Source organism: Linepithema humile, chromosome 6 (assembly GCF_040581485.1).
Source record: "Linepithema humile isolate Giens D197 chromosome 6, Lhum_UNIL_v1.0, whole genome shotgun sequence".
In the NCBI taxonomy this organism is placed as follows: domain Eukaryota; kingdom Metazoa; phylum Arthropoda; class Insecta; order Hymenoptera; family Formicidae; genus Linepithema; species Linepithema humile.
Window position 1 is genome coordinate 22,528,577 of NC_090133.1, and position 12,026 is coordinate 22,540,602.

The 12,026-nt window shown below is 38.6% G+C and overlaps 1 protein-coding gene across 3 annotated transcripts; it reads right to left on the bottom strand.

Moving 5' to 3' along the window:
- Positions 1-1,089: 1,089 nt before the first annotated feature.
- LOC105672997 (SH2 domain-containing protein 3C) lies at positions 1,090-11,806 on the bottom strand. 3 transcript variants are annotated; one of them, XM_012368315.2, is made up of 7 exons: positions 11,410-11,806; positions 8,178-8,400; positions 5,738-5,852; positions 4,599-4,838; positions 3,193-4,336; positions 2,545-2,847; positions 1,090-2,347 (listed from the first exon to the last, which is right to left on the bottom strand). In XM_012368315.2, exons 1-7 carry the CDS (start codon positions 11,450-11,452, stop codon positions 2,016-2,018), a joined length of 2,400 nt encoding a protein of 799 aa, XP_012223738.2. In that variant the 5' UTR covers positions 11,453-11,806; the 3' UTR covers positions 1,090-2,015. The 3 variants fall into 3 exon arrangements, with proteins under 3 accessions (XP_012223738.2, XP_012223739.2, XP_067213204.1); XM_012368316.2 differs by lacking the exon at positions 11,410-11,806 and adding an exon at positions 8,816-9,161; XM_067357103.1 differs by lacking the exon at positions 11,410-11,806 and adding an exon at positions 8,812-9,160.
- Between the last annotated feature and the right edge of the window lie 220 nt (positions 11,807-12,026).

Here is a 12,026-nt window from a genome sequence, read left to right on the forward strand (position 1 = left end):
GTAAAATATTACAATTTACTTCAAAACGGTTTTTGTAATCTACATGTTACGATGTTACCAGTGCCGGTTTTAGAATCAGTTCGCCTCTAGGCAATATTTCGGTATTATGCAAATTATTTTCGCGGCAAACCCAATCTAATTCTAAAATCCAAAGAAAGCACGCATCAGCAACTAATTATTTTATTTAAAACACTAATAAACTCTTTACGTTAATTTAAATATTTGTAATTAAATTTGGAAATTATTTTTACTTTACTTGTCACTTTCAACATGTGTTTTTTCGACGGTTTTTGTAAAAACTGTTTGATCAATTCCCACATAAAGAAAACTTGTTTCATTTCGCAATTGTTTAAATCGTTCATTGTTTTTAGCGACGGATGGGCGCCCTCTCTTGTGGTGTCCTTAGGCGATTACCTATGATGCCTGGTAAAACCGGTACTGGATGTTACATATTTTTTTCTTATTCACGACTAAATCCAAAATGACAAAAACATAAATACTTTTTTAAGAAAGTGTTTTTCGAGCATATCAAATAATAATAAAACTTATGCATTTTTTGAACTGCATTTAATATTTATGTATCATTATTTTATGAAATTATAATGAGATATAATTAACATAAAAATACTTACTAGTTGGAGCGGCAACAAATTTTTCGGAATGACCGTTAAGCAAGTTCATGAAACATGTAGTTTGCGACTAAATTGTTGAGAATTAAAGCAATATTACCAGATCGTTGATCTAAAGGCTATCGTTTGTATTTACAATTAGATAAATAGCGACACGCGCGATATTAAGCGACACACACACGTGCGTGCGCGCATACACGAACGTATTACGCCATAATTTGTAAAATTTGCATAAACATTTAAATAATGTTTATTAAAATTTTTAAATTAAAGCAAAAGAGAGGAAAGAAACCTGGAGAACTTTATATAACGGCAAAGCAACTATAAAGCAATCTGTAATCTATTTATTATTTGTTTTCTGAAAAGTGCATTAATATTTATGAATATTGCTTATTATGTATAATCAAAACTAAATAAATACAATTATATAATAATTGTTTAAAAAAATTAATTCTTTCGATTAATAATTTGAATATATTTTTATTTTACTGATCAACGTTACATCTCCGCTGGTACGCTTCTTGCATCGATGTAACTTTGAATTTGCTCTTGTGACGAGTATTCTAAGATCAAACATAAGCATGTGGCACATATATTGCGTATACATATTTCATAAGTAATTGTCTAGCAGTCTCAGTTTATTTTAGTTATTATCGGAATAAAGCGGAAAATGGGAATTAAAAAACATATTCTTCGTTTGGATACAGAAAAATTAGACAAGTATTGATTAATAAATTATTTCAAAACATTTGTGTGCATGTAACAATAATATATTATTCTATAATTAAAATTTAATTCAAAGTTGCGAGCAATTCTTTTTCAATTTGTGTGTATATTAAGTATAAACAAATATGAACAACATATACAATATAACACATCAACGAATTACACTGTTAATTAAAGTTAAGTACAATTAACGGCAAAAGTAGATTGATCTTCTCGATGGTTTCTTTGAGCGTTCTCGCTAAATGCTTACAATTCAAAACGAACGTCGAATTGAATGGAAGAACATTCGATATTTTTAGGGTTTTTCTCTACGATTTCGGATTATATAAATAGCGATAAGATGTTATCACTTTATTAATGTACGAGATATTCTCTTTTTTTTTTACGGTGTCATGCTAACCAACGTATTTGTAAATGTAAAAACTTGAAAAAAGTTCACGACAGCACGTATGTCCAAAATCGGGACATAAGACATCTTAAAGACATTGTTAAGACGTCTTTTAGATACCGTGTCTAAAAGGCGTCTTACTGACGTCTTTAAGCCGTCTTATGTCCCGATTTTGGACATACGTGCTGTCTGGGATGTTTTCCAAATGCTGCGAGGAAGTGGAATAATTCTCACGGGTTACATTTATATTCTTGATATCCTTTGGTTATTTTTCAAGCGGTCACTTCGTTAGTTGCGCATTTGTCGTACATTGCATCCAGAACTTGGGTGAATTTAAGATGACGTTCTTCCGGGGCAACGGTGGATCCGCGGCTGCCCCACAGAAATTTGATGTGGAACTCGGTACGAAAGGCGTCCGACAGCAGTTCGTCGCTCCTGCAGCCTTCGAGGGCAATTTCCGCGTTTCTGCGAAAAAGCGGTAGGTTTTCAGCTAGCTTGCGTGCCGCCTCGAGATGCGACCAGACGATCGATAGGCCGCAATCAGATGCCGAGTTTTCCCACGGTGAAAGAACAGCTGCTGTGAGTCCTGAGGGCGTTACAGTGCCTGTGGAAACGTAGTGTAATATGCGAAACGAGGAAAGAGAGGAGAATAATTTAACAATAATAAAGTAAGAAAAAAGTGAAAAAAATAGAAAAGTTAGAATGTATAAGAAAGTGAACTCATTATTATCTGTTAATTCATTGATTAATTATTTTTCCCTTTTCTTCGCAGTAAATATCTATTATTTTTTATATACATACCTAAAACGTCTTCGGGACTGCGTTCCCCAAGTAACGCAATCGGTAGCAAATGTGGCAATGTAGTGTTAGGCGCCTGTGGATTGGTACACTCGTTCATAGCCCGCAGTGTAGGCCTGAGCTTCGCCTCAAAGTTAAAAGCCTCATCTGTATGCTTCTGTCTTAGCAGATGCCACGTATTGGCCAGTCTTTGAATTTGCGGCAGGCATAAACCGAGCATCACACCGCAGAAGCCGTAGAGATTGCCGAGCGCGGTTTTTGTATCGATTGCTACTTTGATCCATTTGCTGATTGTAGCTGCCCTTTCTGCGATATTTGTTTAAAAAATCCGATAAAATTGAGTTTTTACTCAATTAATTAAGAAATTAATATCATTAAATCCTCTTTTTGATTAGTAAATGTTAGATTTCTTATATATCTAATATGTATATATTTAATCAATCTTTTGTTTTTACCGTAATTAATGCATACACAAATTATTGATAGATAAAACATGATTCATCTTTTAATCGGAATTTTAGATTGTGTTCTCAAACAATAGAACACAATGTTATTGTTACTGTATATATATTAAAACGTATATAAGAATATTGAATAAAATTTTAAAACAATATATATCGATGAGAAAAATTGACAGCTTTCAAGACTCACCTATCGCTGTAGCGCCAGCCAACACGGTAACCGCCACCAGCAGCTTCAGACATTCCGATCTCTCGATTAGATCCATTCGAGCTTGTCTGCCATGAGGAAGAGTCGCCAGTTCGATGCCGCTCAGTCCGCTTCTGTTTCCCGGTCCCGGCTGAAGCGCCACTTCAAGATCAATCCTCGTAAGATGAGAGGCGAGTACCCTCGGCGCCGAATCTAACAACATTCCCGAAACTCCTCTCAAGGCCGTCGGGTCCAAAGGCCTGTGCTCGCCAGCCGGTAACAGCAATGTCGAGAAACCTTCGATGTCGAGCACCGTAGTGATTTCCAGAGACGGCGCGGCCACCACTAATTGCTCTTCCGCAGATAATTCGTACTCGCTGCCATTGTTGCCGTTGGTGCCATCATAGTTGCTATTGTAGTGGCTGCGTATCACTACGCCTTTAATCGGCGCCGAGGGATTGCTGGCGCCGCCGGAGTTGTTCGCCTCGAATTCACTGTCTCCCGATCCATTCCCGCTGTCGCTGCCGGAGGCCTGGTAGCTCTGATGATGATGATGATGGTGGTGATGATGGTGATGATGATGATGCTGATGATTTGGCACGTAGGGCACTCTGGGAGGCTTGGGTGGCGCCGTACTCAGCGTGTTCTGGAGATTCAACGGTTGTTGTTGTTGTTGCTGCTGCAGAGCTGGATCTGAGATTACTCGAGTGATTTTCTGACGACCCAGGGAGAGAGAACAGGAGGGGGGTTGGTTCTGGATCGGCGGTACCCGTGGCAGAGTGCTAGACTGGATAGGTAGCTGAGGTCCCGTTTGCTGATTGCCATCCCGGGTGACATGTTGCTCGGCACCGTGATGCTGGGCGCTCAATGAATGGCTGCGCTGTTGTTTCCTAGGTAGACGAGGTGGCGAACCGGTGGACAGAGAGGACGAGGAAGGACTAGAGCAGTGCTGATTATTTGTAGATCCAGGAACGTACGTTAACGGAACCGATCTAGGTTTCGGAGTGACGATACGAGCCCCGCTGGCCTGGCTGATCGGCCGGCCGCTGCCGACGTAGAAGGTTATCAAATCGGCGACTGTGTCGAAGGCTTCATCTTCGAACTGATATTGCGCTCTCTCGTAAACCGTGTCTGGCTGAATTACGACCTGGCAAAACATTTTAATCTTTATGGAATAAATTAATTTTAAAAGTGGAATTTTTGGCAAATTTTTGTGTTATTCTATTGTTGAGAAATTAAACTTGAATGTTTATTAATTTAGCTTTCCGGCTTTTTATTTTTATTCTGCAAAATTTATATTAAACTAGTGCGCGATTAAACAATTAAACATTTTTATTCAATATTTTTATTTTTTACATCAATTATGTATCGCAATCTTCTTCGATTTGACAAATCGTCGTCAAACTTACCCGATTGATGACGAAATGAAGCGGTTGGCCTTTCCATCGTACGGTTAGTACGTAATTGCCGGGCTGGGAGGCACAATCACGCACCAAGAAGTCCCCATCATTCGGCACTTCCGCTTCCGCGCCCTTCCGCCCGCCGCGCAATGTACTACCGTGATACCAGGCATGCGATCGTAGATCTCGTGGATCGAGAAGCCGCAATTCTCTTTCTAACAGTTTGCGAATAGACTCTTCAGGTGGCTCCTGCGATAAATTAAAATAAATTGAAAATTTTAGTATTTAAATGTTGTCTCTAATTAAATTAAAACGTGTATTCACTGATATATTTTTTCTAAAATAAGACTTTAAACACGAGTGACATTTTAAAGAAGATAATCATTTATTATTCAATAGAAGACGCGTTGCGATCAGTCCTGAACTAAGTCTTTTTCCTCAACATTCTATATATAAATGATGAATCATTATTATATTGAACTCAATGAATATATATTTCAGTGCATTCCTATATCGTTAATGAATTATTGAGATAGAAGATATAGCTATATATCATACATATCACTTCCGCATAAGACAATTCCGCCAATCAATGTAGAAAGGAGATGGAGAGAGAGAGAGAGAGAGAGAGGGGGGGAAAGGGAGAGAGAGAGAAGAAAAGAGACGAGAGACTGCGGTACAGCGAAGATTGGCTTAACAAGAGCAGCCTTGAGCACTCTGTTACAAAGTCGTTGTTCGTCTGCGACTCGTCATCAACGTGCCGCGTCAAGTAGTTCGATTATTATGCCACTCATCATTGCCCGTACTTGAGTATATCGCTGTGTTCAATCGTTCGTTATGCATCGTCTGATGAAGAATTGGTGTTGCCGTTTCAACGATTAAAAATTTAAATTTATAATTGCGTATTTCGTACACGAATGTATATGAAATCCCTTGGTAATATTTATGCTACATTAAAACACACGCGGATCATAAAGCGTTTCTCCTTCTAATTCATGGATTTTCCTATTAATTCGCCATCGTGTCGAGTTGAAAAAGTTCTCCCGACAAAAGTGTTAAAAGTCAAATTTTCAAGATTAATAAGTGAATAATCGAAAGCGAAAGAGAATTAAAACTGCAAGGGGGTGCAGACAGTTCGAAACACTCACCATTGGCGACGAGAGACTGTTGTTACTGTGGGGTGTTTTCGCCGGGAGTGATTCTTGCTCACTTTGAAAACATGCGTGCGGATCCAACCTTGCGTCGCTGCCTCCCGCCGATGTCCTGCAGATCAGAATAAGATCTTCAATCCCTCACATTTTGCGGCCGGACTCATAGGCGAGGTTCTCGTGGATTTTGGTTCCTTCGTCTAGAAGGAGAGCTCCGTGCGGCACTTTAGACGGGTGGATAGGGTTTGTCGCACTCTCGCGAGTCTCTCAAAGCACACGCATGCACCCTACTGACCGGCGCAGGCTGTCGCTTCTCTCTCTCTCTCTCTCTCTTTCTATCTTTCTCTCTTTCCCTCCCTCTTTCTCTTTCTCTCTTTCTCCTTCTCGAGCAGCAGGATCGTATTTTCGGAGGGTACCGCCGGGCACCACTGGATGATATTAATAGATTGCGGGGAAAATACGCGGGAAAAAAGCGAGATGAAAGAAGAAGAGATTGCTTACGCGTGCCAAAGAAAATGTTTTCTTCCTGTCGACTTGTTTATCCGTTCGTACACGCTGCCGGCAATTATCGTAAGTTAAATTTGACGGAACTGCTACGGCGTACAACATGATGAAAGAAAATCGCGATGCTGTTCGTCGAGGAGCTCGGTATACAGTCTTGTTTACCATTTATATGATATTTTGGGTGTGTATAATAACAATTCCGCGTAATAATTAACGCAATAGTGAATATTAATTCAAGTTCGTACTGAAGAGAAAAATAATGCGTGTTGCATCTTACATTTTACTCGATGCAATTTCTATGCACTTCCGAGCCATCGTACGCCACTGCGATGTTATTAACCGTTTCACCCGTTCTGGTCCCACCCACCCCCTTTTCTCGTCCGTCAAAGCAAACGGTTTTGACAGACGTCGGATATCGAAGTACATGCATATGAACGATAGAACGCTTCTCACGTTGCGTCCCGCATCGAAAGATGCAATACAGAATCGAGTGTAAAGTGCTTCATTCCCTTTTATCGCTTTCGAGTGGGTTACTCTGTCGATATATGGGGGTTATTGATCTTCTTGGACAAGGGGCTGCGTATACAGGGGGGTCGACGGCCAAGGTGCGCTTGCGTCATCCGAAAACGTTCGATAAACGGCATCATCGAGATGCACTGCTCGACCCTAGCACTCGCTCGCACAAGAAATGACTTTAAAAGACTCCAATCTTTAATATATTCTGTTTTTAAACTCAATTTTTATTACTGTTGTCATTGGGAATTAATGTTCAATTTTTGCAATAATTTCACGTCGTATTATAATGTATAGTTATTTAATTGTAATGTAAATTTTTATATTATATATCTAGCGATGTAATAACGTATAAGAATAAAGTGTAAATAGAATAAGACGCGAAGAAGACGTCTTACTTGTACAAATATATATATAAAAACATTAATAAATTATAAACAAAGAATTTTATTCATTCGATATGCCCTTTAAAGAGACAGCGCAATTAAAATAAATAACGTAACAAATGAATGACCTGATATTCATAACTGCGCAGCCGTTCGAAGAAAAGTCTGCAAATTGCTTATCTCAACAGACTATAATATTACCGCCACGGGATCTCGTGTGTAGATATAACATTCGCAAAGATTGCTGCCACTATGCATTTGCATCGAGTTTTATCTTGAAAGCACGTGAGAAAAAAAGTATCCCTCTATTCATTACAAGCGATGTTGTTTTAAGATTTGTTTTAAAAACAAAACGAACTCTCATAGGAATTGCTGCGAAATTAATAATAAAAAAATATTTTGAGAATGATCGATAGGTTTCTTTAATTCATCAATCATCGTAACGCTGGAAGTTGAAATAATGTGCATGTATATATTTTTTACTTGAAAGTGGATACTGAGATCACGATACATTTCTCAATGGCTGCTTATAATTTTTCGTTTTTGTTTCTTTCTTATAAAATGCCCGCATTTGTCGGCTGCTTGTATACAAGAGCGAGCGCATCATTCTGAAGGTAAAGATCGAGGGAAACCGGTTCGAGAGTCGCCGGACGCATTATACATATTTTCATACCGGTATTTCAACATAGTATCAAAAGCGGCTAATTCGTAAGTTTTAGTTTGAAGCTTTAGATTTTAGCGAAAAGTCGTATTCCTCGCGTACAATACCTAATTTCTGATTGACATTCATATATTTGTACTTCTCGTTTTTATTCTCTTAATTATTCGCACATAGTGATGAAAGGATGGAAAACCCGGCAAATTCTAATAATGTAAAATATAGCAGCAGAATTGCTTGCACTTAACCGGTTTACATAATAAAAGTAAAGTTTATCACAATTTTTCAACTTTCGAATTACTGTGCCGCGTGAAACGCGTCGATATTTCCGCTATCACATTTAAAGCATTCTGTCGATATTTTGATGTTTTACACATACCTTGGGCTATTTTCAGCGAGATCGTCGGGTGATGGTGGAGTCACGATCAAGTACGGCTCTTTCTGAATGATCACTTCCGGTTGTAGATGTATCGTGTGTCTCTTCTGCCGAAGATCTTTACACGAGTCTGACGATGCAAGGTCGTTTCGTTTTCGCCGTCGGCCCGTGGTGCCTAGGTTCTGCAGAGTACCCATAGATGGGAATCGAAAGCTCCATGCTATGCCTGAATGTGTTTTAAATAAATTTACGTATAAAAGTGATCGTCTCTTTCACTGAATTAAATTAATATGCTGAGAGAAAGGTATGCGATACTTGAAGGTATAGTCGCGTAGTAAAATTGTACGTCTAACCATTTTTTTCTTTCAATATTCAATTTTCTTTCAATATTTCAATATGGATGTATATGATATAAACGCGAGTATAGGAATACTAGAAACAATATTTAGGTAATTGTAAAATTAATGATAATAATAAATAAACAATGTGACAACGCAAATTCAAAACGAGGTACATATTCGATCTTAATATAAATGATTCTCATTGTAAGACTGATAGTTTCGCATATAAATGCTCATGTCAATTGCTCTTCTTAAATTGTTAAATCTGCTGTCTGTTATCCTTCTTTAACACATACTCACGCATGCTTGCGCCATTTCCTAATTTTATCGGTTCCATTCCGCACACTGCATTACGATTGTTGTACAATTTTACGCGACAATAATCGACGGTCTCGCGACTATAATTTCATTGCATTTCCGTTCGAATCACATAATATTTTTATCACCATGTTGTCAACTGATATATAAATATGGATGAATAATAAATTCAACCGGATTATCACTTGGGATACAATAAATTAAGCGCATTGAAGACTTTTGCGATTATATGTGCGCGCTCCAACGACTCGCATCGAACTTGAATGCACCACGAACATGATCGGTCTATCGTTGCAGCGACTCGTTCGCGTTTGAAAAAGCGAAATAGTGGAATGCAGGTGTGTGGAGTCGTTTGCTTTTCTCTTTCATATTCGTTATCCACTCTTCTACCTCTCTTTCTTACCTATGCACTCGCGGCGTCTACCTGCCTGTTCACCTTCTCCCTCCCTCTTCCTCCCTCTCTCTTTCTCTCTCCTCTCACTCTCCCTCTCTCATTTTCTGTCTCTTTCGTTCCGCATACTTCATCATTCCTCCAAGTGAACATAATACCTGGCAACGTTGATAAGGTTACCGTTTACCAGAGATATCTATGCGATGTTTAGAGAAGCGCTATCGACCGAAAAAAAGATGAGAGGTAGTACAGGCGAGCGCAACTTCAGTACTCAGAGTTGAAAATTGTGGATCTCAATTGACAATTACAAGGCAATTGATAATTTAAAGTTAAAATAATTCTTATTTTAAAACTGGATAATTTTTGGACCTAATTTTATGATAATTTTTGATTGAAGACAAATGCGCTTGCGAGACAGCGATGTTGTACGGATTAGAGAGATAAAAATAATCTAGTCTCACATGGAAGCATTTCGTAATCCTATTAAATATTTCATTTAAACAGAACGATAATGCAACATTTGGCGAATTATATATTTAAATTATATACGGTAGCGATGACAGTTGTAGAGATAAACCACGTTCAATATTTTGCCGCTCGATACGAGCCCACTTGATAAGGTTCGTGATTTGTTAAACTCTTTGCTCTTGCAAACTTGGCTTACAAAGATAGATCGAAGTAACGAGTCGATAAAATATTGTTTATTTTTCTCTTAAAGAAGTATTTATAGTAAAATTTATTTGCAGTTTATTTTAGATAAAAGATATGTATATTTTGGTGAATGCATGAGAATATCTCTATATTTTTTAATGTTATTCACCTAAAAAAATATCTTTATGCGTATAGAACATGTGCTTAGAAGGTCCCTTGCTTCCTTCGTCGTCATGTAATTATACGTGCATACCGCGCGACAGGAATTTCAATTGAGCGCTGTTTATGTGGAGAGAAAGACAACCGAAGTGAGTGTAAAACTGAGATTTTCAATCTATGAGAATTGGCGTTGTGAAGAAAAATAATTCTCCATGCTGCCTTTAAAATAATGCCAGTGTACCAAAGGATATAATTTATAGCAACGGCTTGCAAATTGTGTCGCGTTCGTTCCGATAGAGCGAAAAGTTCTACTTTCACTTCACTCTTACGACATCACGCAAATGTGATGCGCATTAGCTGCATGTTTGTCGTTAATTCTAATGCACTTGTTACATACGATTATTTCTACACTCGTAGTTTTTTTTTTTAAATTTCTCTCTGTAGCTTTAATATCTGTTGAGAACCGCGGATGAAATTCATATCGTCGACAAAGCGATACATCCATCTTCTTTTTAGGTGGCAGATATCAGATTCTATCCAGCTAATTTTAAACTTTGTGTAGATAATCAAATTCACTTGAACTCTCAAGTTTACAAATATGCTTCAGTAATGAAATTGTAGGCGTTACTTGGCGATAAATATTTATCACTCTTGGTGATTTGCTTAGGTTTCATTTTTTTCATGTTTATCGTTCGGATGAACGACAGCTAATTAATTTATGAAAGACAGCTAATTAATCTGTTGTAACAATAAATTTCCAACGTTATCCAGAAAAGATTTCACTTAAGAATCTCTCAAATAATAATTGTGCAGTTGTGCTCAAATCTAATCGTGCAGTTTTACGTTAATTCCCATGTGATTACACAAGTCGAGTCCAGCAATAATCAACATTTTTCCGTTTGAATACAGCACTGCGTGCGTAGGCATGAGAGATTTACGTAACAATTGTGTTCTGCTTTATGAAACGTGGTTCTCCGCAGCACTCGAGAATTGTAACGCGGCGTGGCAATGGGAGATTAAGCAAAGAACACACGTGTCCCTCGCAACGCGATCCGCTCGCATCATCGATAAATGTATCAACGCGACGTATATTATCACCTGCGACACATGAAACTCGGCTAAATGCGAACTCTCAACTCATCACTTTGCGATCTCGTTTGTTATTAATTTAATTTTATACGACAAATGTCCGCATAATTGATAATAAGATTCGAATGTTTGCTTTCGTCGTCTATTCTGTTGCGAATATATATCTCGTTTTATTGCAAATTTCTATACATATCTCAAAAGGAAAGACGTCAAATTCAACACACTATACACGATATGCAAAGAGAAGCATGGTATTACGTGAACGTGTAAGAAAATGTGCACTGACTTTGGCTTCTTCGCGACTTCAATTTGCTGGCGGTCTTTCCCATTTTCGCGCCAGTCGCATGCCAGCGATTTCCTGATCGCGCCGCGAAGATTTGGACTCAATTGCACTGCTATAAGCGGGGTGGTCACGGCTCTGATACACTGACACGACACGGCTGCGGCACCGTGCAACGCAGTCTGACCGTAGCATAATGCGATACCGAGCTAACTGAGCGCAAACAGCAGAAGAAGGGACCCAGACTCGAGCGATACGCAAGTGGCGGTCGTAGAAGGAGAACGTGACCGGCAACGACAGGAGGAATGCAGGGTGCGGGGGAGACTGGTGGAACGAGAGAAAAAGAGAGAGATATGTAGAGTGCAAATGAATTGGGAGAGAGACGGCAAATGTGGCAGAAAAGGAAAGAATGAATAGAGACGACTGTCGTTTAACAAACGACACTGTCGCCAGACACAACGTATGATGCTCTTCGATCGTCTGGGCATTTAATTTCATTATGTTCTTGAATTTGCAGATCAATAGCAGACTATAAAGCACTGATTAAAACAAATTGCATATTGTTCCTTAAAATTTGTAGTCACCCTTCTTTCACATCCTGACTTGCATTTAATTTTTGAAAC